The sequence below is a fragment of the Mercenaria mercenaria genome, chromosome 4, assembly GCF_021730395.1.
Source record: "Mercenaria mercenaria strain notata chromosome 4, MADL_Memer_1, whole genome shotgun sequence".
NCBI lineage: Eukaryota > Metazoa > Mollusca > Bivalvia > Venerida > Veneridae > Mercenaria > Mercenaria mercenaria.
In genome coordinates, this window is record NC_069364.1 from 4,358,027 (window position 1) to 4,385,060 (window position 27,034).

Here is a 27,034-nt window from a genome sequence, read left to right on the forward strand (position 1 = left end):
TTACTTTGGTAAGATATCATTGCCCTACTTTGTTACCATTACTTTACTTTGGTAAGATTGCTATACTTTGATAACACTGCCCTACTTTGGTACCGTTACTTTACTTTGGTAAGATATCATTGCCCTACTTTGTTACCATTACTTTACTTTGTTAACATTGCTATACTTTGATAACACTGCCCTACTTTGGTACCGTTACTTAACTTGGTAAGATTGCTCTAGTTTGGTACCATTTCTTTTCATTTGCAGAAAGAGGAAGTTACCAGTACTATAAGAGTTGCTCAATTTATTTTTAGCTCACCTGAGTACAAAGTGCTCAGGGTGAGCTATTGTGATCAATCACCATTCGGCGCCCCGTCCAGCGTCCGTCTGTCCACACTTCTCTTCAAACGACATCTCTGAAACCATGCAGTGGAAGTTGATGAAACTTGGCCAGGATGTTCCTTCAGAGCTAAAAATAGAAAAAAATGTAAACAACATCTCCTAATCTACAAGTCTGATTTAAAAAAAATTTCACACAAAATGGTCCTTATGTAACCCTCTACTAAGATTGTTAAAATGATTCCAGTTCATCAAAAAACATGGCTGCCAGGGTGCTAGATGTATATAGTGGAAACTTTAAAAATCTTCTTGTATGAAACTGCTGACTTGATTCTAAATTTATTTCACACAAATGGTCCTTTTGTGACCCTCTACCAAGATTGTTCAAATTATTCTGATTTGTCAAAAAGCATGGCTGCCAGAGGGCATGGTCACTTTTCCCTGTATGTAGATAGTGGAAACTTTAAATTTCTTCTTATAAGAGCTGCTGGCTTGATTTTAAAATAATTCCACACAAATGGTCACTGTCTGACCCTCTACCAAGATTGTTCAGATTATTACATTTGTCAAAAAACATGGCAGCCAGAGGGCATGGTCACTTTTCCGTATATGTATATAGTGGAAACTTTTAAGATCTTCTTGTATGAAACTGCTGGCCCGATTTTAGAATAATTCCACACTCAAAAATGGTCCTTGTGTGACTCTCTACCATGACTATTCAAATTATTCCAATTCCTCATGAAACATGGCAGCCAGGAGGTGTGGTCTCTTTTCCCTATATGTATGTATGAATTGGAAACTTTAAAAATCTTCTTGTCAGAAACAGCAGGCCCAATTTTAAAATAATTTTATACGATTGATTCTTGGGTGACCCTTAACAAAGATTGTTCAAATCGTTCTGTTTCGTAAAAACATCACTGCCAGGGGATGTGGTACTTTTCCCTATATGTATGTAGTGGAAACTGTTGGATATTGTCTCCCCCATTCCCCCCCCCCCCTCCCCCCCTTTGCCCCACACCCTACACACACACCCATTACCTGCACTTACTATGCCCCCGAAGGGAGGCATAATGTTTTTGAACCGTCTGTTGGTCTGTCTGTCAGTCTGTCCGCAATTTTCGTGTCCGTTCCATATCTTTGTCATCGATGGATGGATTTTCAAATAACTTGGCATAAATGTGTACCACAGTAAGACGACGTGTCGCGCGCAAGACCCAGGTCCGTAGCTCAAATGTCAAGGTCACACTTAGACATTAAAGGTCATTTTTCAGATAGTGCATTCGTGTCCGGTCCATATCTTAGTCATCGATGGATGGATTTTCAAATAACTTGGCATGAATGTGTACCACAGTAAGACGACGTGTCGCGCGCAAGACCCAGGTCCGTAGCTCAAAGGTCAAGGTCACACTTAGACATTAAAGGTCATTTTTCATGATAGTGCATTTGTGTCCGGTCCATATCTTTGTCATCAATGGATGGATTTTCAAATAACTTGGCATGAATGTGTACCACAGTAAGACGACGTGTCATGCGCAAGACCTAGGTCCGTAGCTCAAAGGTCAAGGTCATACTTAGACGTTAAAGGTCATATTTAATGATAGTGCATTGATGGGCGTGTCCGGTCCATATCTTTCTCATTCATGCATGGATTTTAAAATTATTGGGCATGAATGTGTACCACAATAAGACGACGTGTCGCGCGCAAGACCCAGGTCAGTAGGTCAAAGGTCCTAAACTCTAACATCGGCCATAACTATTCATTCAAAGTGCCATCGGGGGCATGTGTCATCCTATGGAGACAGCTCTTGTTTATTATTTAGATATCCTTGTTGGAAAACACTTGCACTACTTCAAAATGTTCAAGCAAGCAGCATAACTCAGGTGAGCTATCTAGGGCCATCATAGCCCTCTTGTTATGTAATGCAATTATTTTATGGAATATTTGTTTTCAGGAACATCTCAGTGTATTGCTGAAGGCATTGACAGAGTATATCAGAGATCAGAACAGTTTGGTTATCAAAGATGCGCTAGGTAAACAACTTACCTTATTGAAATTTCTGTCTTAATTAACTTGAAACTTTAGTAATTGCATATAGATAGTTTGGTACTAAGGTGACAATTTGTAGGAATACATTTCAGGGAATACATTACACCTCTAGATTTAATTTTTTATGTAAATCTTTTTGAAATGTAGACATTATTTTTTTATATGGACAGAAGATAAAGTATGTGACCAGTGGACAGAAGATAACATGTTTGACCAGTGGACAGAAGATAGAATATCTGACCAGTGGACAGGAGATAAAGTATGTGACCAGTGGACGGGAGATAAAGTATGTGACCAGTGGACGGGAGATAAAGTATGTGACCAGTGGACGGGAGATAAAGTATGTGACCAGTGGACGGGAGATAAAGTATGTGACCAGTGGACGGGAGATAAAGTATGTGACCAGTGGACAGGAGATACAGTATGTGACCAGTGGACGGGAAATAAAGTATGTGACCAGTGGTCAGGAGATAAAGTATGTGACCAGTGGACAGGAGATAAAGTATGTGACCAGTGGACAGGAGATAAAGTATGTGACCAGTGGACAGGAGATACAGTATATGACCAGTGGACGGGAAATAAAGTATGTGACCAGTGGACAGGAGATAAAGTATGTGACCAGTGGATGGGGGATAAAGTAATCGACCAGTGGACAGGAGATATAGTATCTGACCAGTGGACAGAAGATAAAGTATTTGACCAGTGGACAGAAGGTAAAGTATTTGACTATTTGACAGGAGATGAGTATTTGACCAGTGGACAGGAGATAAAGTATCTGACCAATGGAGGGGAAATAAAGTATCTACCCAGTGGATGGGAGATACAGTATTTGACTATTTGACAGGAGATGAGTATTTGACCAGTGGACAAGAGATAAAGTATCTGACCAATGGAGGGGAAATAAAGTATCTGCCCAGTGGATGGGAGATACAGTATCTGACCAGTAGATGGGAGATAAAGTATTTGCGCAGTGGATGGGAGATTGACCATTGGACGGGAGATAGAGTATCTGACCAGTGGAAGGAAGATAGAGAGAGCATCTGACCAGTGGACAGGAGATAAAGTATTTGACTAGTAGACGGAAAAATATTTGACCATTTGATGGGAGATAAAGTATCTGACCAGTGGACGTAAAATAAGAGTATCTGACCAGTGGACAGGAGATAAAGTGTTTGACTAGTAGACCAAAAAGTATTTGACCATTGGACAGGAGATAGAGTATCTGACCAGTGGAAGGAAGATAAAGAGAGCATCTGACCAGTGGACAGGAGATAAAGTATTTGACTAGTAGATGGAAAAGTATTTGACCATTTGATGGGAGATAAAGTATCTGACCAGTGGACGTAAAATAAGAGTATCTGACCAGTGGACAGGAGATAAAGTGTTTGACTAGTAGACCAAAAAGTATTTGACCATTGGACAGGAGATAGAGTATCTGACCAGTGGAAGGAAGATAGAGAGAGCATCTGACCAGTGGACAGGAGATAAAGTATTTGACTAGTAGATGGAAAAGTATTTGACCATTGGACAGAAGATAAAGTATCTGACCAGTAGACAGGAGATAAAGTATTTGACAGTTGAACAGCAGATAATTTAGCTAGAGGCTGGACAGAAGATATGGTATTTGACTATTGAACAGAAGATAAAGTATCTGACAGTTAGATGGAATGTGAAGTGTCTGTGAACTGAATAGAAGATAAAGCAATTGATGACTGGACACAAGATAAAGTATTTGACTATTGAACAGAAGATCAAGTATCGGATGATTGGAAAGAAAATAATTTTTCTGAGGATTGCATGGCAGATAATATATCTGTCCAATGGACAGAAGATAAAGTACCTGAAGATTGAACAGTTGATAATGCATCTGGTGTCATTTTTCCATCACCTCTGATTCATTTGGGGACAACAATTTCAGTTTGAAATGTTTTCTAGTCTAAAAAGTTGAAAAATCAGGGTGAAGCTTAATCGGGGATAAAATTGGGAGATGACAACATAGTTGGGTGGAGTATGGATTCAGGGATTCAGGTTTCATTGCATACTCGTCATTCATACTTTTCAGATGAGGTGAAAATGAAATTAGAATATGATCACACAGCCTTGATGGAGCTTCAGTTAGCCCTATATGTCTTCCAGGAGGCTGTAAGTATTAATGGCTTCTCTGTTTCTTATGTACAACACCTCAATACCTGTTTCATCTTGAAAATGATCAAATATTTTGTCAACTTTGTAGCAGAATCTAAAAATTAAATCAGTATCTCTTGATGCTTGTCCTTTTACAAGTGTTGTCATGACCATGATGGAATATTCTATCCTGGCTACAGACTTGACTTAATGAAAATTTAACAAAGTGCATTAAAGTTTGTGTTGCATATATCCTAAAAAATATTTCTCCTCGAGTCATGAAACCATGTACAGTGACAGGAAGTGGGGGCACCAGTGTCCTATTGACTCACATCTAGTTATAAATAGAATCAATGTGAAATAAGTCTCAGCCGAAGGTGAGCACTGGTCTAGTGGTTTAGGTGTCATAGTGTTTAGCCTTGCTTGGGTCACCTTATTTTACATCAGTAATAGTTTTGCCAGGAAACTGACCCAAGAATGAAATAAGCAGGTTTAAAGATTTCTTCATTATCAAGCTAATGTAAGTTAGTATAAACTCAGTTAAGTACAGTCCTGTAAATATGTTTCTGATCAGCTTATTGTCTGCAATAAATCCATTGCATAGTAAGTGAATTTAGCTGAGAAATTGAAAAGGCGAGTAAATATTAAATGTAATAATCGATCACTTCTGTAAGCAACATTTTAGCAGACATGAAATGCTGTAGACTGTTTTCACCAGCAATTAATGACTTACAGTGTGGTTATGTGAATTCTTTTTGGAGCACTTAGTTTATACAGTAGATATCTAAGATGTAATTGGTACATCACCCATGAAAAGGTCATTCTGTGATAATCACATTTCAAAGGCAATAAAGATCGTGCATTGCATTAGTAATTTATATATACAATAGGCTACATTATTGTTACATTGTTTAAAGGAAAAATAGTATCAGATTGTGAAATTAAATAGCAGTAAGAAATGTTACAGGGATAAGTTAAAAATCAACAAGAAGCAAAGAAACACTGGTACTATTCGCTGCCACATAATTTTTCACCTGCTCAACACAATAAGGTTGCAGCTTTTTAACCCCACTTGGATTTTAATTGAATATCAGCATAAGGGGACTGGTTATTGTTTTTTCTGTTAAAAAGAAGCATACTATAAACTTTAGACTAAAACTTCAATCTCAGGTTAGTGAAAAGCACTTTGTTATACTAAATACTAAATTAAGAGGATTGTTTGAACTAATGGTTGAGTTTCTATTTTTAGGTGAGTATCAACATGAGATTGAGAGATATTCAGCCTCACTGGATGTTTGCACTAGACAATCTTCTGAGAAACGCAACCCAGGCAGCAATTACAGTGTTGTCCCCAGGTATGTAATATTATATAACTGGAGTAGCAGTTCCTTTTAAACTAACCTTATAATCTGTAGGTCTTACACAGGATCAATACATAAAGTTGAGATTTTCTTAATTGGTTAGGTAAGTGAATCAGGGTCGAGGAAAACTGATGTTTAGACCTCTTAGAGCTGATATGAGAAATTATGTTGGGTCAGCTATGATATATTACCTGTTGTAAATTACCGTTTTAGGAAGATGGACACAAAGTCAGTAGCTAATTCTTGTCATATGAAATAACTAGGAAAAGAAACATGTCTGTATATTGCATAACTATTCATGTTCACCATAGCTTGAGCTCAGCAGTCAGTGTAATACAACAAAATAATATATATTTATTGGGGACAAATTTTCATGGATTTCATGGTTGAGTATATCCACAAAACTAAATACCAACAAACGAGTAAAATGCCCATCCATTTTATATTCAGAATTTTAAATCCATGGATTTATGTCCCCAGGAAATATCTGTTTTGGCCAAATGTTTGTGCCCATGAAATGGAATGATTTCACTAAGTGTGGAGATGTGTATCAGTTTTGTCCAGGATGCAACTCTAATATGCCTTAATCAATTTTAGGAATATTGTGAATTTTTGATTTGCAACTATATTTACAGAGTTGGGAGCTAATTTAGCAGGAGATGCTGACGATAGGGACATGGGGACATCTGGGGTCCCCTCAACAACTTCTGGCAAGTCAGCAACAGGGGTGTATAGAAAATCTGTGAACATGGAGATTAGAAACCAGTTAGAGTCATCCGAGGATGAGAATTTAACGTAAGTTGATACAGATAGAAAAGATATTTTATGTGTTTAATAGACTATAATTATCTATTTGGAATTTTAAATATTACAGAGGTTCTGGTTACGTAGGTTGTGCCACTGTAATTCATTAGAAAATTAACTGATTGTATGAAAGTTATATTGTGTCTCTATTAATCAATGTAGAAAATCGCACATAGTATATTGCACAACTGTAAATCGTAAATATGGTAGTTCTAACAAATTTATTATTAACTAGTAAAGGCAGAAATTGTTTTATGTGACTTACATGCTATGCATCAATTTTTATTATATTGAATAAAAACTATATATCGTAATGGTTTCATAAAGTCAGTATAGTGATTTTAAAAAACAGTTCTGATAACATTTTAAAAAATACAAAAAAAACATGTTAAGTTGTCCATAATAATGGGAAAACTAACAAACATTTTGAAGGATATGAAAGTTTTAAAAAAAAGTGTATTACAGGTATAAACTATTAAGCAACTATAGATGCTTGAACATACTTTCGCTGGAGATTAGATTCTGCTTTACTTTATTCCTTCATGGGGAAAAATGAAACATTCGGTATGATTAACTTGAAATAGTTAATTTTGTTGCCAGTCCATTCAGGACGGTTATTGACAGAAACAAATTGATGGCACTAATAGCTCTTCAAAACACTATACTGTGAAATCATTTAAATTCGCTGGCATGAAATTTCGCGGAAACGTGAGGAAGGACTGTTTCACGCGGGCTTTAATTCGCGCATTTTCAATTTTAGCAATAAAAAATATAATAAAAAATAATAATAGGGCGGTCTTAAATTCGCGCATCGGTCCTAGCGCGAAATACGCGAATAAAAATGATTTCACAGTATAACCTCTGTTGAGATTAGCCTAGAGATAGAAGAATTTTCTGAGGTAACTTGTGACAGCCCTGGTTACCTGTAACAAAACTATATTTGTGAGAGTGCTGTCCATTTTCTCAGTATTTTGTTTGCAGGTTGTTACAACAGTTGTTAGAGGTACAGAGAGCCTACAATGAACTCTTGAAGAAATCCATTACTGAGAAGAAGTTACAGATGGAAGTATTACAGTAAGTGTACTATGCTTTTCTCCCCACGATTCGTGACTCTTATATTGAAATATCGCGCATGCGCAATATATATGAGACGTACATGTATATAAATTGGGTATTTGATAATTCAAAACAATATCTAAAAGTTAATAAACTTTTACTTAGATACAAATTTCTAACTAAAGCCTACCTGAACATGACAACCTTGACAGTCTTCATCATTTGGGCGCTTTCTCATAGATTCGTGAAATTCCAAGAAACCTGTGACGTCATCAATATATAGGTGTGCTTTAAATGTTATTGCACCCCAGTTTTTTTGTCTGATTTATCTCTGTCCAATTTGGTCAGTGTGCACATAAATATAGTGAATATCTCCAACACAATTTGAACATACTTAGCTGGACTGTTAAAGCATTTAACAACTTTTGTAACATCACAATAAAACAGAATCATGTAATTTAAACATTCATGAATGGTTGGGGTAGCGACTGACACGTCACCCACCCCTGAAGTTTGCAGTAGGAAATTATTGGTAAACTGTTGATATTATCATACTTGAAAAACGTTAACTAGTATAAAATGAATTGAAAAAGAAAACTCAATTAATTATATAGAAAAAACATTAACAACAAAAGAACTGAATCAAGAACATAGTTGCTAATAGGTTTTTATTGTGCACAGTGAGGACACAGGAAGGTGCTGTGTCGTCTAACAACTCTGATGCTTGTGCAGAAAGCCAGATGCACCCAGTGCATGCACTCGTCACATTGAGCCCAGTTGACGATTTTAAGTCTTGGGAAGTCGTGGATAGCTGGTGGGGAAATCTTCTTGCAGACACAGCAGACGTCACTTCCTGTGGTTTCTTCCTCATCTGTGTCAGGATCTAGATCGAGATCAGCATTAACTGGTGACAACTTCTTCAAGTTAACCCCACTTGTCGATGACTTAGGACTTATACTTGGTTGTTTCTTCTCTGCTGACTTGTTTTTCTGTTCTTTTCGTTCTCATTTAGCTCTACTACGTATTTTTCTCCAGTTATCTCTGTGTTTCCTGCATTGGGCTTCTGTATGGCTGATTTTTTCTTCATACATGTACATGATGAGCAAATTACCTGCTGCTGGCATTCTTCTTTTACCCTCAGAAATTCAACCACTGCATCTTTTCCAGCTTTTAGTGCCTTCACCTTGTCTATTGGCTTTTCTTCTCTAAAACTCTCGCAAGGAATCAACTTTTCTGGAGAAACAGCCTCCTTATGCAAACGGAAAATGCCTGTTTTCCGGAATCCTGACTGGATATTTAAAGGGGTCATTGCTTTCAAGTATGCCTTGCAAGCGATAGAACATATTTCATACTTGGTAATGGTTTGACCCAGGTGTTGATACAGGAATGAAGAGCACTCAGAGTAATAATAATTCTTGAATGGACCAAAGATAGATACGCCCAAAGGCTGCAACAAGTGGGATGAATGAGCTGGCAAAACAAATAACACAAGACCCTGCTCTTTTGCCCAGTTTATCAGCTGCGGTGTTTTGTGGGAGCTGTGACCATCGTATATCAAAAGTATAGGCTGGCGACTTGTTGATGTAGGTCTAACCTTTGGCACCGGTTGTTGCCCCTTTCATAAGGTCAGGATTCCAGCGTTTGCCCTTAAAAATGAAAAATGCGGTATAGAATTGCCCAGTGCATTTGCACAAGCTGTAAGCATCGTGGTCGTGCTTCTTGGCGAAGTAATGGCCTGAGGCTTCGACTTAGGGTTTGCAATAACGTTGGGTGGTCGGTGCTCTGGTTGCAGTCTGGTTTCATCAAGATTGTAAATGAACTGCGGCTTGTCTAGTAAGTCATGTTCTGTCAAAACCTCTTTCAAGTTACCGAAGTACTTCTCTAAAGCCTCGGGGGTTGCGCTCTTTGAGTACTTTCAAGTCTACGTGGGTTAAGAGAAGTCAAGCGATCATTCCAACATCTTAGAAAGCCTGCTAACCAGTTGTTACTCATTGCCTTGTTCAGCTTCTTTTTGCCCAAGTCAAAGGCCAATTCCCCTGCAAGCTGCTGTAATCTTACATTGCTGTAACCATAACCTAGCTCTGCCAAGGTCTCCACATGCTCAACCAGTTGTTGTTCCTCTTCACGTGTAAAGAATGTCTCACCACCAATGCAATAACTTTCAGCATTAATGTGCCCTAATACACAATCCCTTAATGTCTGCGATGGAACACCAAACATTCTAGCAGCTTTCTGAACCTTTACTCCCTTTTCTTTAACGAGATGATAGGCTTTTAATAGAGCCTCTGGGGTGTACCTACGATACTTTTTAATCCCCCGCCGTGGCGGAGGGATTATAGGAATGGTCTGCGTCCATCCTTCCGTCCGTAACAAAATCGTGTCCGGTCCATATCTCCTAAACCCCTTGAAGGATTTTCATGAAACTTTTGTCAAATGATCACCTCATCAAGACGATGTGCAGAACCCATGAGTCAACCTTGTCGGTTCAAGGTCAAGGTCACAACTCAAGGTCAAAGGTTTGAGCCTGCCATTTTGTGTTCGCTCTATATCTCCTAAACCCCTTGAAGGAATTTTATAAAACTTGGGTCAAATGATCACCTCATCAAGACGATGTGCAGAACCCATGAGTCAGCCATGCCGGCTCAAGGTCAAGGTCACAACTTAGGGTCAAAGGTTTGAGCCTTCCATTTTGTGTCCGCTCTATATCTCTTAAACCCCTTGAAGGAATTTTATAAAACTTGGGTCAAATGATCACCTCATCAAGACGATGTGCAGAACCCATGAGTCGGTCATGCCGGCCCAAGGTCAAGGTCACAACTTAGGGTCAAAGGTTTGAGCCTTCCATTTTGTGTCCGCTCTATATCTCCTAAACCCCTTGCAGGATTTTCATCAAACTTGGGTCAAAGGATCACCTCGTCAAAGCGATGTGCAGAACTTATAAGTCAGCCATGTCGGGTCAAGGTCAAGGTCACAATTTAGGGTCAAAGGTTTGAGCCTTCCATTTCGTGTCCGCTCTATATCTCCTAAACCCCTTGAAGGAATTTTATAAAACTTGGGTCAAATGATTACCTCATCAGAACGATGTGCAGAAATTATGAGTCAACCATGCCAGCTCAAGGTCAAGGTCACAACTAAGGGTCGAAGGTTTGAGCCTTCCATTTGGTGTCCACTCTGTATCTCCTTATCCCCTTGAAGGATTTTCATGAAACTTGGGTCAAATGATCACCTCATCAAGACGATGTGCAGAACCCATGAGTCAACCTTGTCGGTTCAAGGTCAAGGTCACAACTCAAGGTCAAAGGTTTGAGCCTGCCATTTTGTGTCCGCTCTATATTTCCTAAACCCCTTGAAGGAATTTTATAAAACTTGGGTCAAATGATCACCTCATCAAGATGATGTGCAGAACCCATGAGTCAGCCATGCCGGCTCAAGGTCAAGGTCACAACTTAGGGTCAAAGGTTTGAGCCTTCCATTTTGTGTCCGCTCTATATCTCTTAAACCCCTTGAAGGAATTTTATAAAACTTGGGTCAAATGATCACCTCATCAAGACGATGTGCAGAACCCATGAGTCAGTCATGCCGGCCCAAGGTCAAGGTCACAACTTAGGGTCAAAGGTTTGAGCCTTCCATTTTGTGTCTGCTCTATATCTCCTAAACCCCTTGCAGGATTTTCATCAAACTTGGGTCAAAGGATCACCTCATCAAAGCGATGTGCAGAACTTATAAGTCAGCCATGTCGGCTCAAGGTCAAGGTCACAACTTAGGGTCAAAGGTTTGAGCCTTCCATTTCGTGTCCGCTCTATATCTCCTAAACCCCTTGAAGGAATTTTATAAAACTTGGGTCAAATGATTTCCTCATCAGAACGATGTGCAGAAATTATGAGTCAACCATGCCAGCTCAAGGTCAAGGTCACAACTAAGGGTCGAAGGTTTGAGCCTTCCATTTGGTGTCCACTCTGTATCTCCTTATCCCCTTGAAGGATTTTCATCAAACTTGGGTCAAATGATCACCTCATCAAGAACTCATGAGTTAGCCATGTCAACTCAAGGTCAAGGTCACAACTGAAGGTCAAATGTTTCAGCTCTGTATCTCCTAAACCCCTTGAAGGATTTTCATGAAACTTTGGTCAAATGATCACCTCATCAAGACGTTGTGCAGAATTCATGAGTCAGCCATGTCAGTTCAAGGTCAAGGTCACAGCTAAAATCAAAGGTTTACCCTTTCACTATCCATAGCAGTGGCGGGGGATTTAGCTGTCTTTCAGACTGCCTTGTTCTCAACTCATTTAGGAATTTTCTGCAAAGATACATGTAAGGGCATTCATATGCATACTTATTCACAAAAAATAACACCAAATTCTTGATATTTTAACTTAATTTTATTTATTGCAGTATTATTCACTCAAGTTAATCAAAATTATCAACCATGAAAAACTGTGAGTTTAATATGTTCCTTTTTAACTATTACCCTAATTAAGTCCTAAATTAAAGACACTTTTTTAATAGGCAAAGTTTTATAAAAATGTAGATTCTAATTGAATGTTAATTGGATATGGCTCCGTATAAGTTATTGATGAAATAACCATAAGTAAATTTAGGACGACCCTTTACATGTTCATAAATCACCTCGATTATCAAGATTAAGGGCAGACAACTTGGGAAAGATGCTGCTGCAGAAAAAAACACAAAACTTGGCAATAAAATAGAAAATTTTGGGGTAAAAACACAAATTTATGAAATGTTTTGAAAATTTGTTACATATTAATTACAAATACTAACTATTTACCTGCTTATTGCGCATTTTTGATAAATATATTGTTGAACTGAATGTAGGCTAAAAGTTGCGTAGTTTTCTGATGACGTACGTCGTGGCACGAGCGTCAATTCTTGACGTTTATTGACGTCACGAATCGATGGGAAATCGCGATTCGATGAGATCAAGGCGTACTGTTGTTGGTGATTTTTCTGAGGAGGAAAAACACAGTTTTATCACATTTGTTCACCATTCTCCACACATATGACAGAAAAACACAAGAATAAACAAAATAAACATTAAATTACTTTAAGTTCTTTGCTTACTAAATTCTTATAATAGATTATAGCTTATTGAATTTGAAGTTTATGTACAAATGAAGTTTATTTGCTTATTCTGTTCTTAAAATTTTGTTGCTTATTCTAATTTCACATAGTTCATTGGATATTCAATTCTGGCAGAGCAACTCAACATTGAATTTGACAGTGATGGTTGCATTGAAACAATCAGCTACTATACCCAGTACATCTAAATTAACCTTCAGCTGCTGGCAGCAAGTGATTCTGCCTTTGCAACCAGTGCAGACCAAGATCAGCCTGTATGTCCGTGCAGACTGATCATGGTCTGCACTGGTCGCTATTCAGTCAGTAAATTTTCAGTGAACACCCCTTTGAATAATAAATGGTATTGCCAAAATTGAATGATGGACCAGTCCATTACTGAAATTTAGCAGGGTAAAGGTTAAAAGAGACATAACAGAATGAAGCAGCAATGCATTTTTTGTGTGGTTTATGTTATGCTCAGCCACTCGTACCCAAACAAAAATAGAACAGTATAAATTTGATGCAGCAAAAACTTCATGAATTTAGCAAATAAAATCTAAACTATATCAGTTTCCTTTCTGTGAAAACACATCTAAGTATTGGGTTATAAAGGTTAATTTATTTTACTGGTAGATGAAATTTTGTATGTGTAAATTTTCTGCAGGCAAGCATTAAGTGGTCAGGGTATAATTGGAGCATCAAGTTCGGGATCAACTCCAGTAACTCCGGCTGTAGTGATCAATGAACCACCAGATGAGCAGCTCATTCAGTGGTTACGACAATGTAGAATAGATTCCGGCTCAATAGATCAGGTTTGTAGCATTTTGTTCACAATTAAAGTGTATTATGTCTGCACTGTGAATTCCATATATATAGAATTTCAGTACAGTAAACCTCACTTATAAGGAACTCTGATATAAGGAATACTCGGTTATAAGGAACAGTTTTCAATTCCCCGATCTAATTCCTTCTTTATTCAATGTTAAAATCCTCTGTTATAGGGAACTCGGTTATAAGGAACACTCGGTTATAAGGAACACTTTTTCCTGTCCCAAAGTATGAAATTCAATGGGAAACCTCTCGGTTATAGCGAACAGACATAAAGAGTAAAAATTATTAAAAACCGGAAATAAACAGGAGAATCGCTGATGACTTCAGAGTAACGTCGGCACTTTCACGCACATAAACACAATTATTTCATTACTATGATCTATAGTTTGTTAATTCACGGATACGATAAAAAGAAAATATATAATATCATCATTAACATTTACCAAATACTAGACGATTATGTATTATGCTTAAGTCTTTAAAATATACTCGTAGATAACACACTTGTGCTGTTTAGTTTATATCCCTACATTTGTAGAGACTCACAAAAAGTATTATAATCAACGTAACCAAATAATACAACACGCATATTTCTGCGTATTTGGACGCATACATTTTGAAAAAGGACGCTAGAAAATCCCAAACGCGATTCCCCAGGACACATATTTTTTTTGCCATGCGCGTGCTTGCTCAGTAAATGAATTACATTAACGGAACACAGTTGCGCCTGTCAATCAAACGGCGGAGTTTACGATGACTCTTTTTGCTCCTGGCCAATCAGAGATAGGTGAATGGTCGATTAAGGTACATGTAGTATTGTGTGTTTACGTAATCTAATCAACACGCGACAAACCACTCTGATTATGTCCAGCGTACTTAGGAGTTTTGAATTCGCCGCTAATCGCGATAATTGGATTAAATGATGGTTGAAATTAGACTGTTTGCAGGACAGTCACAGGACTTGATTGTGTTGTTTTTCATAGCCGTTCCGGAATCAATTAAACAAATATTGGCTCACATTGTTTTCAAAATGGATGCGATACGAAATATATTCTCTTGGCCATTTTAAGTATAGAACTTCCTTGTGCTAGATAAATATAAACAATGGACAGAGTCTCGCAACTTTCTCACATAAAGATTCATGGTCTGCCCGGAGTGAGAACACATAGCCCTTTTCAAACGTCATTCAAATAGTGTTCGCTATACAAATTGTGTTCGTTATACCAACCTCGGTTACAAGGAACTAGTTCACTATACGGATATAAGGAACCTCGGTTATAAGGAACAATTTTTAAAGGTCCCAAGCTGTTCCTTATAAGCGAGGTTTACTGTAATAGTTTGACAAGATGAATGTTACGAAGTACAGTGTCCTTTAAAACTACTCTTGCCAGATGTTACTACAGGTTTGTTAATAGGTATACACCATTATCATTTTGTCTTTGAAATAAAAACTATAGAGTATCCTTTTGAATACTTCTAATTATTAGTTTTTGGTTTACAGATACTCAATGAGCAGTACACATTAGATGACTTGTTGGAATATGTTACATTAGAACAGTTACAAAGACTCAATATAAAGTAAGTAGTTTGATATAGATACCTTTTTAGCTTATCTGATTTTCTGGGGAAAAAAATGAGTTATTGTCATCACTTGATCGGCGTTGGCGTTGCCCGGTTAAGTTTTATGTTTAGGTCAGCTTTTCTCCTTAACTATGAAAACTATTGCTTTGAAACTTGCAACACTTGTTCACCATCATAAGATGACCCTGTACAGCAAGAAACATAACTCTATCCTGCTTTTTGCAAGAATTATGGCCTCTTTTGGACTTAGAAAATCAGATTTCTTGGTTAAGTTTTGTGTTTAGGTCAGCTTTTCTCCTAAACTATCAAAGCTATTGCTTTGAAACTTGCAAACTTGTTCACCATCATAAGCTGACCCTGTACAGCAAGAAACATAACTCCATCCTGCTTTTTGCAAGAATTATGGCCCCTTTTGGACTTAGAAAATATCAGATTTATTGGTTAAGTTTTATGTTTAGGTAAACTTTTCTCCTAAACTATCAAAGTTATTGCTTTGAAACTTGCAACACTTGTTACCCTTCATAAGCTGACTCTGTACAGCAAGAAATATAACTCCATCTTGCTTTTTGCAAGAATTATGGCCCCTTTTGGACTCAGAAAATCAGATTTCTTGGTTAAGTTTTGCGTTTAGGTCAATTTATCTCCTTAAAGGTCAAAGCTATTGTTTTAAAACTCAGAGCAGTTATTCGCCATTAAAGGCTAACTCTGCACAACAAGTACCGTAACTCTGCATTGCTTTTTGCAAGAATTATGGCCTTTTTTGCACTTAGAAAATCATGGGTAGGACAATATTTCTATTATACAGAGACAAAAAAATCAGATGAGCGTCTGCACCCGCAAGGCGGTGTTCTTGTGTTAACCTTTAGCCTGCTGGTGGCAAGTGATTCTGCCTTTATGACCAGTGCAGACCAAGATCTGCCTGTACATCCGTGCAGGCTGATCATGGTCTGCACTGTTCGCTATTCAGTCAGAAAATTTTCAGTGAACACCTCTTTGAATAATAAATGAAATTGTATTGCCCAAATTGAATGATGGACCAGTCCATTTAGAAATTTAGCTGGGTAAAGGTTAAATTATTAATATTTGTGGGGACTAAGTTTTGTGCATTTCATGGTCCCAGCAGTGCTTGAAATTAAACTCCCATTCATTTAGTCTTAAAAAGTTGAAATCCATGAATTCATATCTCAACGAATAAGCGGGTTGGTCAAATACACAAAATTTCGTGCCCATAAAATAAATGATTTTGTAGGATTATTTGTAAGGGGCAAATTTTCTTGGATTTCATAGTTATGTCTTTCCACAAAACATAATCCCACTTTTTTTCTTTTTTTTAAAATAATAGTAATAGATGAGCAAAACTTAAAAACTGCATGTTAAAAGGCTAAATTGCATGCTATCAGTTGTTTAAATCTTATAGTGTATCCGCAAAGAAAATATTATACAAAAATTCATTAAGAAGAAGTGCATGAATAAGTTAGTTTAAAAGAATTGAAATATTTTAACCCTTCATTGGGCTGTATTTTAGCCTTTTTCAGAAGAAATGTTTACATGTGAAGTATCCTAGATTTATATTAAATTCTTTTCCAATTGTTTCTAATGAGATAAGGCATGGTCTCTTTAGTGATTTGACTACATTTTGGAGTATTTAACTTATGTAGTAATGTTGTTATCATTGTATATTTCAGAGGAGGTATTGTTTGTAGAATATGGAGAGCTATACAGGCACATCGTGCTAAACATAAGAAAGTTAAAAGGTAGCAGTGACTGTCAGCAATATGTTCGTCTGTCTGTCTGTCAGGGTCATTTATCCATCCCAGCAACTGCCAGCTCTGTGTATTGTGTGTTGTGTATTGTTTCAAAAATGGATTCACCGGTGAACAGAGCTATAGACCACCCTATAGCTTCCACGTCAGAATTGTGGGATTTAGTGGCATACCATATTGGCTTATCTGTAAGCTGTACATACAAACTGTAATTAACATTGTGTTAGACTTGTGTAGAATACCGGTAATAGAGTAGGGGTATGATATACCAACACCCGCCTTGAAATTATTGTTTGAAGTAATCCAAACTGTAAATTATATATTTATACAACAGTTCTGTACTTTATTTAAGCTTGTGCCATAAGGGAAGTTGGATTATACAGTGTGTTTAGCTATAAACTGGTATAGTGTGCTGAAAATATCTCTTGATTTAAAACTACATGGCATCTGAGATTAATTGAACTACAACAGATGTTTCTGCGTGCACAGTATAGCTGGGTTGAGAAATAGAGCCATTAACAAGAAAAATGTTCCTGATTGCTTTTATGATTTGAATAAATGGAGTAATCCATTGTGAGGGTTGGATATAACACTTGTCTGGCAGAAACGTTCCACTTGGATTTTGGAAGTCCTATTCAAATACTTCTTAACCAGAGGCTGTGAATATAAATATGTATTTGCCTGATCCTTTACGACAAAAGATACGAAAATTATGAAATATCATCCAGAGGAGAATTACATAACTGTTACAGTTGTAATTACATGTACATTAAAATGTTTGTGAAGAAGGTTTAGAAATTAAATGGAGAAAAGGAAATATATAATGGGAATGGTTCTGTCTCAAATAAAATGAAAGTGTTTACAAAATAAATCCAATTTCAAGAATTAACTGACTTTAATGTGAAGCTCATAATAAAGCAACATTTTTGTTTTATCATGCAATTTATCATTCTGTGTTTTGAGTTTTGAACATGGTCATGCTTAAAATTCTGATTCATGTACTGGCAATACCTTTGTCATGAGTATTTTGGCACACCTGATCAGGATGATGAGGAGTCGTAAAAATGTAGCAGGTTTTGATTTACCTGCTTAAACGGTCAGTGCAGTTAAAACAATCTTTAAAGTACATTGCTAACAGATTAGTGACATAATTTTTGTAACTTCTTCAGTTTTATTAAGAACATATTTTTTGTTTATTTTAGTTTAGACTTTTTCAGAGGTAACAGGTAATGTCTTTTATTATTATTATTTTTTTTTTTTTTTTTTTGGTATTTTAATGTCTGTGTAACTTTGTTCTGTAATGTGTTTGTTTTAAAGCTGGTTTAAATTATGTGCAATAGTATAATGATTGAAGTTTTGATTTTATCCGTTGCAGTTTATTTGAATATTTTCATGTTTTACAATCAGTATTGCACTGTGAATAGTGCAAACATTTGCATAGTTTGTACATTTATTTCTACCATTTTACCAGTTTTGGTAATATACATTTCTACCATTTTACCTTTCAAAAATGCACATTTCTACCATTTTACCTTTCAAAAAATGCACATTTCTACCATTTTAAAAGCTGTAGTAATTTACATTTTTACCATATTACCAGTTCTGGTAATATACGATGTCATTTCAGCCATTTTACCAGAATTTTTTTACCATTTTACCAGTTCTGATAATAAACATTTCTACCATTTTACCATTTCTGAAACGTTTTACAACTTACGGTTATATACACGCGTGACATTTTACCCGTTTTGGTTATATCCATTTCAACCATTTTACCTTTTCTGAAAATACATATGTGTACTATTTTACCAGTTTGGTAGTATATATTTCTACCATTTAATCTTTTCTGGAAATAATATTTCTATACGGATTTGATGGTTAGCTGGAGTTGTAGCCCTTTGAATTTTACGTTTCTTTCAGCTGTACTACACCAGTTATGTATACATGTATGTCTGAAAAGGTTTTAAAAGCAAATTAGGGTAATTTTTATTACTGCAGCAATTTAATAAATTAGGGCAACAGTACATATAAAAAGATGAAGTACACTAGTGCCTGATTTTCTGATAATCCAGCCAGCTAAAAGGGTACATAACACACATTTATAATGACATACATATTTATCAGTTTTACAAATTGTTCTATTTGGAACCTATACTAGAAAAAAAAGGGTATGAAAGAAAACTTTACCTTTGGTAAAAATTGTCTTCTTGATAAACCACTGTCACCATCATCAGGAATGTAACTGGTATGTCAGTCATGTTTATGGAATTTTTGCCCACAAATTTTTTTCATGTTTTTTAATTGGTCAATCCTGAGTAGCAGCCCCTGATCTCAAAATCATATTTCCTTGTTTATGTCATGTTTAGATATTTTAATCCTGTACTTCAGAAGTATAGGTGTTTCTGTTTTCATTGAATTTTGCAGTACAGCTGGAATAGATTTGTTCATAGTTTTGTACGTACAAAGTTTTTAACTTGCCATTTGTAAATGTGTTTTAATTTATCATTATTGAAGTGCTAGAATTATGGTGTATGGCATAATGTACCATTAACTATGATAACAAGCAGTGGTCAGTGATTTTGATTTATTTTCTTTGGCCAGAAAGCCACACTGGTATACTGTCTGTATCAGCACTCCGGAAATTTTGAAAAGAATCTGTCCAAAACAAAATCACGACATTGGCACTACCCCACCCACCCTGATATACCTATGTACTATATGTAAAATATGATAAAGTAAAGAAATTAGTATGTCATGCATTAAAAATTATTTACCAGTCACCACGAGTTACCACACAATGAAAGACTGTATGACTCGATTGAAGGATTTGTAGAGAGATATCTGTTTAATGCCCTTTAAATTGTTACGGCTTAAAGTGAGTGCATAATCAGTTTTTATTCATTAGCAAAAATTAGGTTTTATCATTCTATTTTTGTTATTGCTATGTCTACAAAAGCTTTACTCAATTTTTATCTGCATTATAAATACTATGGAAATTTTGCTCACAGTCTTCTATCTTTTCTCATTTACTCTATTTTTATATCCATTTAAATATAATATTAGCTGCAGTACTATAATGTTGTTTTTTTTTGGTAAATATGGAAATTTTGCATATAGCAGAAATGAAAACCTTGAAACTTTACCCAGATTCAACTTTAGGATGCTTTATTTTTTTTATTTTTTTATTTAACGTCTCGCCGACACATGATAGGTCATATGGCGACTTTCCAGCTTTAATGGTGGAGGAAGACCCCAGGTGCCCCTCCGTGCATTATTTCATCACGAGCGGGCACCTGGGTAGAACCACCGACCTTCCATAAGCCAGCTGGATGGCTTCCTCATATGAAGAATTCAACGCCACGAGTGAGGCTCGAGCCCACATCGATGAGGGGCAAGTGATTTGAAGTCAGCGACCTTAACCACTCGGCCACAGAGGCCCCTAGGATGCTTTGTAATTATGCAGGTTATTGGTTCTCAAAGTTTAATATGACCACAGTACAATTCACTGTAAATTACATGTGTGGGATAAGTGTGATTTGTCTTAAAGTAAAGTGAGGTTTGTAGTGTAGAAATGACAGTTCGTTAACCCAGTTTTCTACCTTTTTCTTGTAAAACATAAATATGTTGAATATAGAATTCAGAATAGTTTGCCAGTACTAAATTTTAAAGGTTGTAAAGTTTACCTCAGATGAACTGCTTGTTTTACTTCAGTGGTTAAAATAGCAGACACTGCTTTCTTGTTAGGGTCTGAATGTAATGTTACACAACTGCCTTATACAGTTTATCGTCACTACGACTGCTTTGTCATCTAGGACTGAATGTCTCTGTTATATGCAGTTGTTTTGTACAGTTTATTGTTGACACAACTGCTTTGTCGTCAAAGACTGAATGTAACACTACTGTGTTATGCTGTTTATTGTTACACAACTGCTTCAACGTCAAGGACCGAGTGTCACTGTAACACAACTGCGTTGTACTGTTTATTGTTACACAACTGCTTTGTACCAAGGACTGAATGTCACTGTAACACAGTTGCGTTGTACTGTTTATTGTTGACACAACTGCTTTGTCATCATAGACTGAATGTAACACAACTGTGATGTGCTGTTTATTGTTGCACAACTGCTTCGGTGTCAAGAACTGAGTGTTACTGTAACACAACTGCTTTTTCGTCAAAGACTGAATGTAACACAACTGTGATGTGCTGTTTATTGTTGAAAAAACTGCTTTGTCGTCAGTGACTGAGTGTCACTATAACACAACTGCGTTGTACTGTTTATTGTTACGCAACTGCTTTGGCATCAAGGACAATGTCACCGTTATATAACTGCTTTGTACTGTTTGTTGTTGATACAAATTATTTTCAGTGAAGGACTGAATGAAACTGTAACTGCCTTGTACTGTTTATTGTTACTACAACTGCTTTGTACTCTTGTTGGAATTCTCTGTGATTGTTTAGAATTTTTATTGAAACATATTAAAGGTATCTTTTAATGTTTAGTGATTATTCATTGATCTTTTTTACTCGACATTGTTTTTTCAACAGAAATTTTATAAAACTTTATGCTTTTATATGTTTTATTGTCACCAAATTCCAGATAATAAGGGTATAGTAATGTCTATGGAATGAAATATTTAGTAGAATGGTGCCTTTCAATGATAATGGCCCAGACAAGCCCGAAGGCTGATATCAACTTCCAGGGCTGTTCTCACTCAAAGGCACCACTGTCTCATTTAATTATGCCCCCCTTCGAAGAAGGAGGGGTATATTGTTTTGCAGATGCCGGTCGGTAGGTCGGTCGTCTGTCTGTCGGTCGGTCGGAATGTAGACCAATCCGTTTCCGGATGATAACTCAAGAACTCTTGGGCCTAGGATCATGAAAGTTGATAGGGAGGTTGATCATCACCAGCAGATGACCCCTATTGATTTTGAGGTCTGTATGTCAAAGTTCAAGGTCACAGTGACCTTGAATAGTAAAACGGTTTCCGAATGATAACTCAAGAACCCTTGGGCCTAGGATCATGAAAGTTGATAGGGAGGTTGGTCATGACCAGCAGATGACCTGTATTGATTTTGAGGTCAGTATGTTAAAGGTCAAGGTCACAGTGACCCTGAACAGTTAAACGGTTTCCGGATGATAACCCAAGAACACTTAGGCCTAGGGTCACAAAAGTTGATAGGGAGATTGGTCATGACCAGCAGATGACCCCTATTGATTTTGAGGTCAGTATGTCAAAGGTCAAGGTCACAGTGACCAGGAACAGTAAAATGGTTTCCGGGCAGTAACTCAAGAACACTTGGGCCTAGTGTCAGGAAAATTGATAGTTAGTTGGCCATGACCAGCAGATGACCCCTATTGATTTTGAGGTCATTAGGTCAAAGGTCAAGGTCACATTGGCCAGGAACAGTTAAACAGTTTCTGATCTTCTTGTCCAAAACCATAGGGCCTAGGGCTTTGATATTTGGTATGAAGCACAATCTAGTGATCCTCTAGCAAGATTATTTCCCTGGGGTCAAATGGTTTATATAGACTTATATAGGAAAAAACTTTGAAAAACCTCTTGTCCAAAACCACAGGGCCTAGGGCTTTGATATTTTGTATATGAAATCATCTAGTGGTCATCTACTAAGATTGTTCAAATTATTCCCCTAGGGTCAAATATGGCTCCGCCCTGGGGGTCACATGGTTTACATAGACTTATATAGGGAGAAACTTTGAAAATCTTCTTGTCGAAACCACAAAGACTATGGCTTTGATATTTTGTAATGTAGCATCGTCTAGTGGTTCTCTACCAAGTTTGTTCAAATTATCCCTCTAGGGTCAAATATGGCCCCGCCCCAGGGGTCACATGGTTCATATAGACTTATATAGGGAAAAACTTAGAATCTTCATGTCCATAACCAGGGTTCAAACAGCCAGACTGACAAAAAATTCAAGGGGTTTTCAAGCAGTTTTCAAGGACTTTTATTACGTTTTCAAGGATAAGCAAAAAATTGAACAAGCACTTATTACACACGAAATGACTTACTTACAATTGGTGAACACTTCGTACATCCAAAATTACTATCACGTGATATAAGTTTTTCTATAAAGTTCCAATTTGCAATTGATCAACACTTTATCACACACAAAATAACTGGCAAACAATTGATCAACTCTTCTTACATCAACAGCGACTTATCATGTCATATAAGATAAGTTTTAGGTGCCTCTGGCTGCTGGGGGCGAAGGTGAAATAGTAAACACATCAAGAGTGTCCGTGGGTGACTCTCGATCAGGTACATTTTTCTTGTGCTTCTCAGACTTGACGTGCGATTTCAGCGCCGATTCACCCATTGAACTAATGTCAATAACTTTGTTACAATATTTGCACATGGCTTTCCATTTGTTTTCGAGCTCGAGCAGCCATGGATAGGATACAAGCCACTTTTTGTTGAAAATACACGACATTTTCTTCGATATCGGTAACGGAAATGGTGTCCGTCTTTTTACACATCGTAATTTTCCTAGTCCCGGTCTGTTTAAAACCCGTATCGTACGGTACACATAGGTTATGTAGACATAAAACATGGCGATGCGTACATATAACAAAGCGTCTTTTACGATCCTTTTTTATTAAGCTGACCAAAATTTCTGAAGAAGGAAATTCAAGGACTTTTATCATAAAATCAAGCAGTTTTCAAGGCAAGAAACGAATTCAAGGAGTTTTAAGGAGGTTTTTGCAAATTCAAGCACTTTTCATCTAGCAGCTTGAAATTCAAGGAGTTTTCAAGTCTGTGCGAACCCTGATAACTTACATTATTCAAATTTGGACCACATGTATAGTTTTGAGTGGCAAGATGAACCTTGACATGAGTTGACCTTGATCTTGACTTAGTGACCTACTTTCACATTTCTGTAGCTACAGCCTTCAAATTTGGACCACATGCATAGGTTTGTGTAGCGAAAAAAACTTTGACCTTGTTATTGACCTAGTGACCTACTTTCACATTTCTGAAGGTACAAGCTTCAAATTTGGACCACTTGCATAGTTTTGTGTTCCGAAATAAAATTTGACCTTGATTTTGACCTAGTGACCTACTTTCACATTTCTCAAGCTACAGCCTTCAAATATGGACCACATGCATAGTTTTGTGTACTGAAATGAACTTTGATCTTGAGATTGAACCTACTTTCACATTTCTGAAGCCACAGGCTCCAAATTTGGACTGCATGCTTATTTATTGTGTTCTGAATTGAAATTTGACATTGATTTTTACCTATTACCTTCTTTCACATTTCTCAAGCTACAGCCTCCAGATTTGAAGCACATGCATAGTTCTGTCTACCGAAATAAACTTTGACATTGAAATTGATCTAGTGACCTACTTTCACATTTCTCAAGCCACAGCTTTCAAATTTGGACCACATACACTTTATTTTGTACCGAAGTGAAATTTGACCTTGATTTTGACCTTGAGCTAGTCTTGAAATTTGGAACATTCAAAAATGGCTCAGTGGATGGCGCCAAGATCTCTCTGTAATCTCTTGTTAGGTTAAAGGCCAAGGTCAGATTAAACCAGAATGGTAGAACTTTTGTTTACAGTGAGCATATAATTTCTGTTCCAGGGTTCATACAGACAAGGCCAAGTCAAATTCAAGGACTTTTCAAGCACTAGTCATAGTTTTCAAGGACTTTATAAATAATACTTACACAGATTTGTAACGAATTGATGCCATTTTAGTCAGGGGAGACAACGCTAACAGAAAGTACGAAACATTCGTACCCAAACTTCGCTTTCGTCCCGAACACATTCGACCTTTTTTATTACGGCGTTTTCGTAGCTCTGCCCATTGCTCGAAACGTGCCGATTTTATTCTAAAAGATTTACTTTTGATTTTCAGGGAGATTTTAATTGTCTAGCATACGAGAAAATAAGTAATTCAAGTACTTTTCAAGGTCTTTGGGCAATTTCCAAGCACTTTTCAAGACAAATTTTGTTTTCAAGACTGCCCTTCATTTTCAAGTACTTTTCAAGCCTGTGCGAACCCTGTGTTCCTTGTGCAATTACTGAATGCATCAAGGGGGGCATTTCGTGTTCGACGAGCTCTTGTTACCTATTTATAACATGTTTACCTCTGACATAGCAAACCAATGTTTGTAGAATTTTGTTGTAATTGGGACTAACAAGAGCAAGGATTTATTAGTACAATTATTTTCAGCCATGTTTCAAGCATTATTTTTCAAAACTTTACTTAAAACTGGATGCAAATCAAATACTTTTATCCTTGTTCATAGAGTATCTCTTGATGAAAAAGTTATTTCACTGAGAGAAAACGACGTAAATTTACACTACAGATAATAAAACTTTATAAAATATCAACACAAAGAAACCTTTACGGTATTAGTTACCCATTTTAATCAGAATGAATTGGAAATTAAGATTTTTTTCTGTTAAATAGTATTAAGTAAATTAAGTTCAGAATAACATTAAAAGTGACAGTATGTTTTGGTGAAAATTAAAAAAAAAAGATTATATATTTTTCTTATGGTGATAATCCTTTTATCATTCCATCAATATATCTTGTTGTACTCTTTCATTTAGATGATTTTTTATTAGTTAGAATGTGGTTTAGACCAAAATAACAATTGGATGGACACACAAATTAATGGATTTCAAATTTTAAAATATGTAAGGTATTTCATTTCATTTGTTTGCTAGAATTTCATTTTTTGTGTTGACACAAATCAGTAAAAACAAGTCCCCTTGTAAGAATAATCATGTCAGAAGACAACACAAATATAGTTCCTAAACCTTGTTGTTATAAACTTTTGGTAGTTAATATTACTTGTGCCTTCTAAACATTTGCCCTAACATTGTTGAAAAAAATCTTCCCTGTCATTCCAGATCAGTGTTCAGACACATTTGGTTCACCCATATAATATAGATTACATGAAGAAAGGGTTTGCTTAAAAAGCCATAATTCTTAGAAATACAGACTTGATATCTATTTTTAACATAAAAATGTGTCTTGGGCTCCAAACTTTTGGGCATTACTGAACACACATACTAACTAGGAAGGATTATGGTAATCCACTTAGAAGAGCACTAAGCTTTTTTTCTCTTCACTCCAGTCCATCTCATTTTATGTACTAACTGTTGCAACTGCTAAGAACACTAAACTTATCGAGACTGTCATATCTGAACAAGTCGGAAATCACAGTTTGTGTGTATCTTATGGACTAGATCATATTTTTTATCAGGACACAGTGTTTAACCTGTGCACCAATGTATGTTACTCATGTTTCTGTTGTTAAGTGATGTTTGGAGTTTTATTTATTTCACCCACGGTTGATTTATATTCATGATCATTTTATTATGCATCTTTTTTTTTTTTTTTAAATCAGAATGTCTGTTGATTTATTTGAGGTAATATTTTTAAGTGATTATGATTTATTAAATGATCTAAATGAGATGTCTGAAAAAATAAAATCTATTTCCTATATGTGTTCATTTTTTTCTTTGAGAACTGACACTTAAGGACGGTTGCGGCATTTTTAGGTAAAAACATTCCTAATAATAGAATTTGTTCAAACTTTGTATATGAACACAGTGTCATGTTAGAAACAGAATTATGAAAACAAAATCGAAGGTCACCATGCTTGTTCATGAGTTATCTGCCCTTGAATATGCAAGTTTGAAGTAAAGTTCAGTTTTAAAGGCAAATAACTGGTATACAAGCACAGTGACCTGTGATTGTTTTTGCATTTTTCTGTTTCTAACATAGAAATGTGTACACAGTTTGAACAAATTCTGTTATTGGGTAACTTTTGCCCTATCTCTCATACAAGAAACTGCAACAAGTGTCTAAGTGTATATAACTTCAGTTTTCTTTTTCTGAGGGACAAGATTATGTCTGGGTCAAGGCTGCAAGCTTAAATTGAATATCTTGGCTGGGCCATTTAGATGGCTGATACTGTATCACTTACCATGCTCAACTAGTATCCAAGTATTGTCCAGGCTGAATCAATTAATACCAGAAAGCCCTAAAACTGGCTTGCAGGATGTCACTGGTTCTACACTGGCG

At 36.5% G+C, this 27,034-nt stretch overlaps 1 protein-coding gene across 30 annotated transcripts in view; it reads left to right on the forward strand.

Moving 5' to 3' along the window:
* The window catches only part of LOC123550860 (mitogen-activated protein kinase kinase kinase 15-like), a 93,601-nt gene extending 67,151 nt beyond the window's left edge, over positions 1-26,450 (forward strand). For 29 of the 30 annotated variants that reach the window (XM_053540192.1, XM_053540195.1, XM_053540194.1 and 26 more), the window contains 8 exons: positions 2,274-2,352; positions 4,431-4,510; positions 5,742-5,847; positions 6,489-6,648; positions 7,639-7,731; positions 13,454-13,601; positions 15,122-15,198; positions 16,887-26,450. In XM_053540192.1, the coding sequence (XP_053396167.1) occupies positions 2,274-2,352; positions 4,431-4,510; positions 5,742-5,847; positions 6,489-6,648; positions 7,639-7,731; positions 13,454-13,601; positions 15,122-15,198; positions 16,887-16,959 (816 nt within the window). In that variant the 3' untranslated portion in view covers positions 16,960-26,450. Of the gene's footprint in view, positions 1-2,273; positions 2,353-4,430; positions 4,511-5,741; positions 5,848-6,488; positions 6,649-7,638; positions 7,732-8,394; positions 8,613-13,453; positions 13,602-15,121; positions 15,199-16,886 lie in introns of those variants that run through there. The other variant, XM_053540222.1, reaches the window with a different exon arrangement.
* Positions 26,451-27,034: the final 584 nt, after the last annotated feature.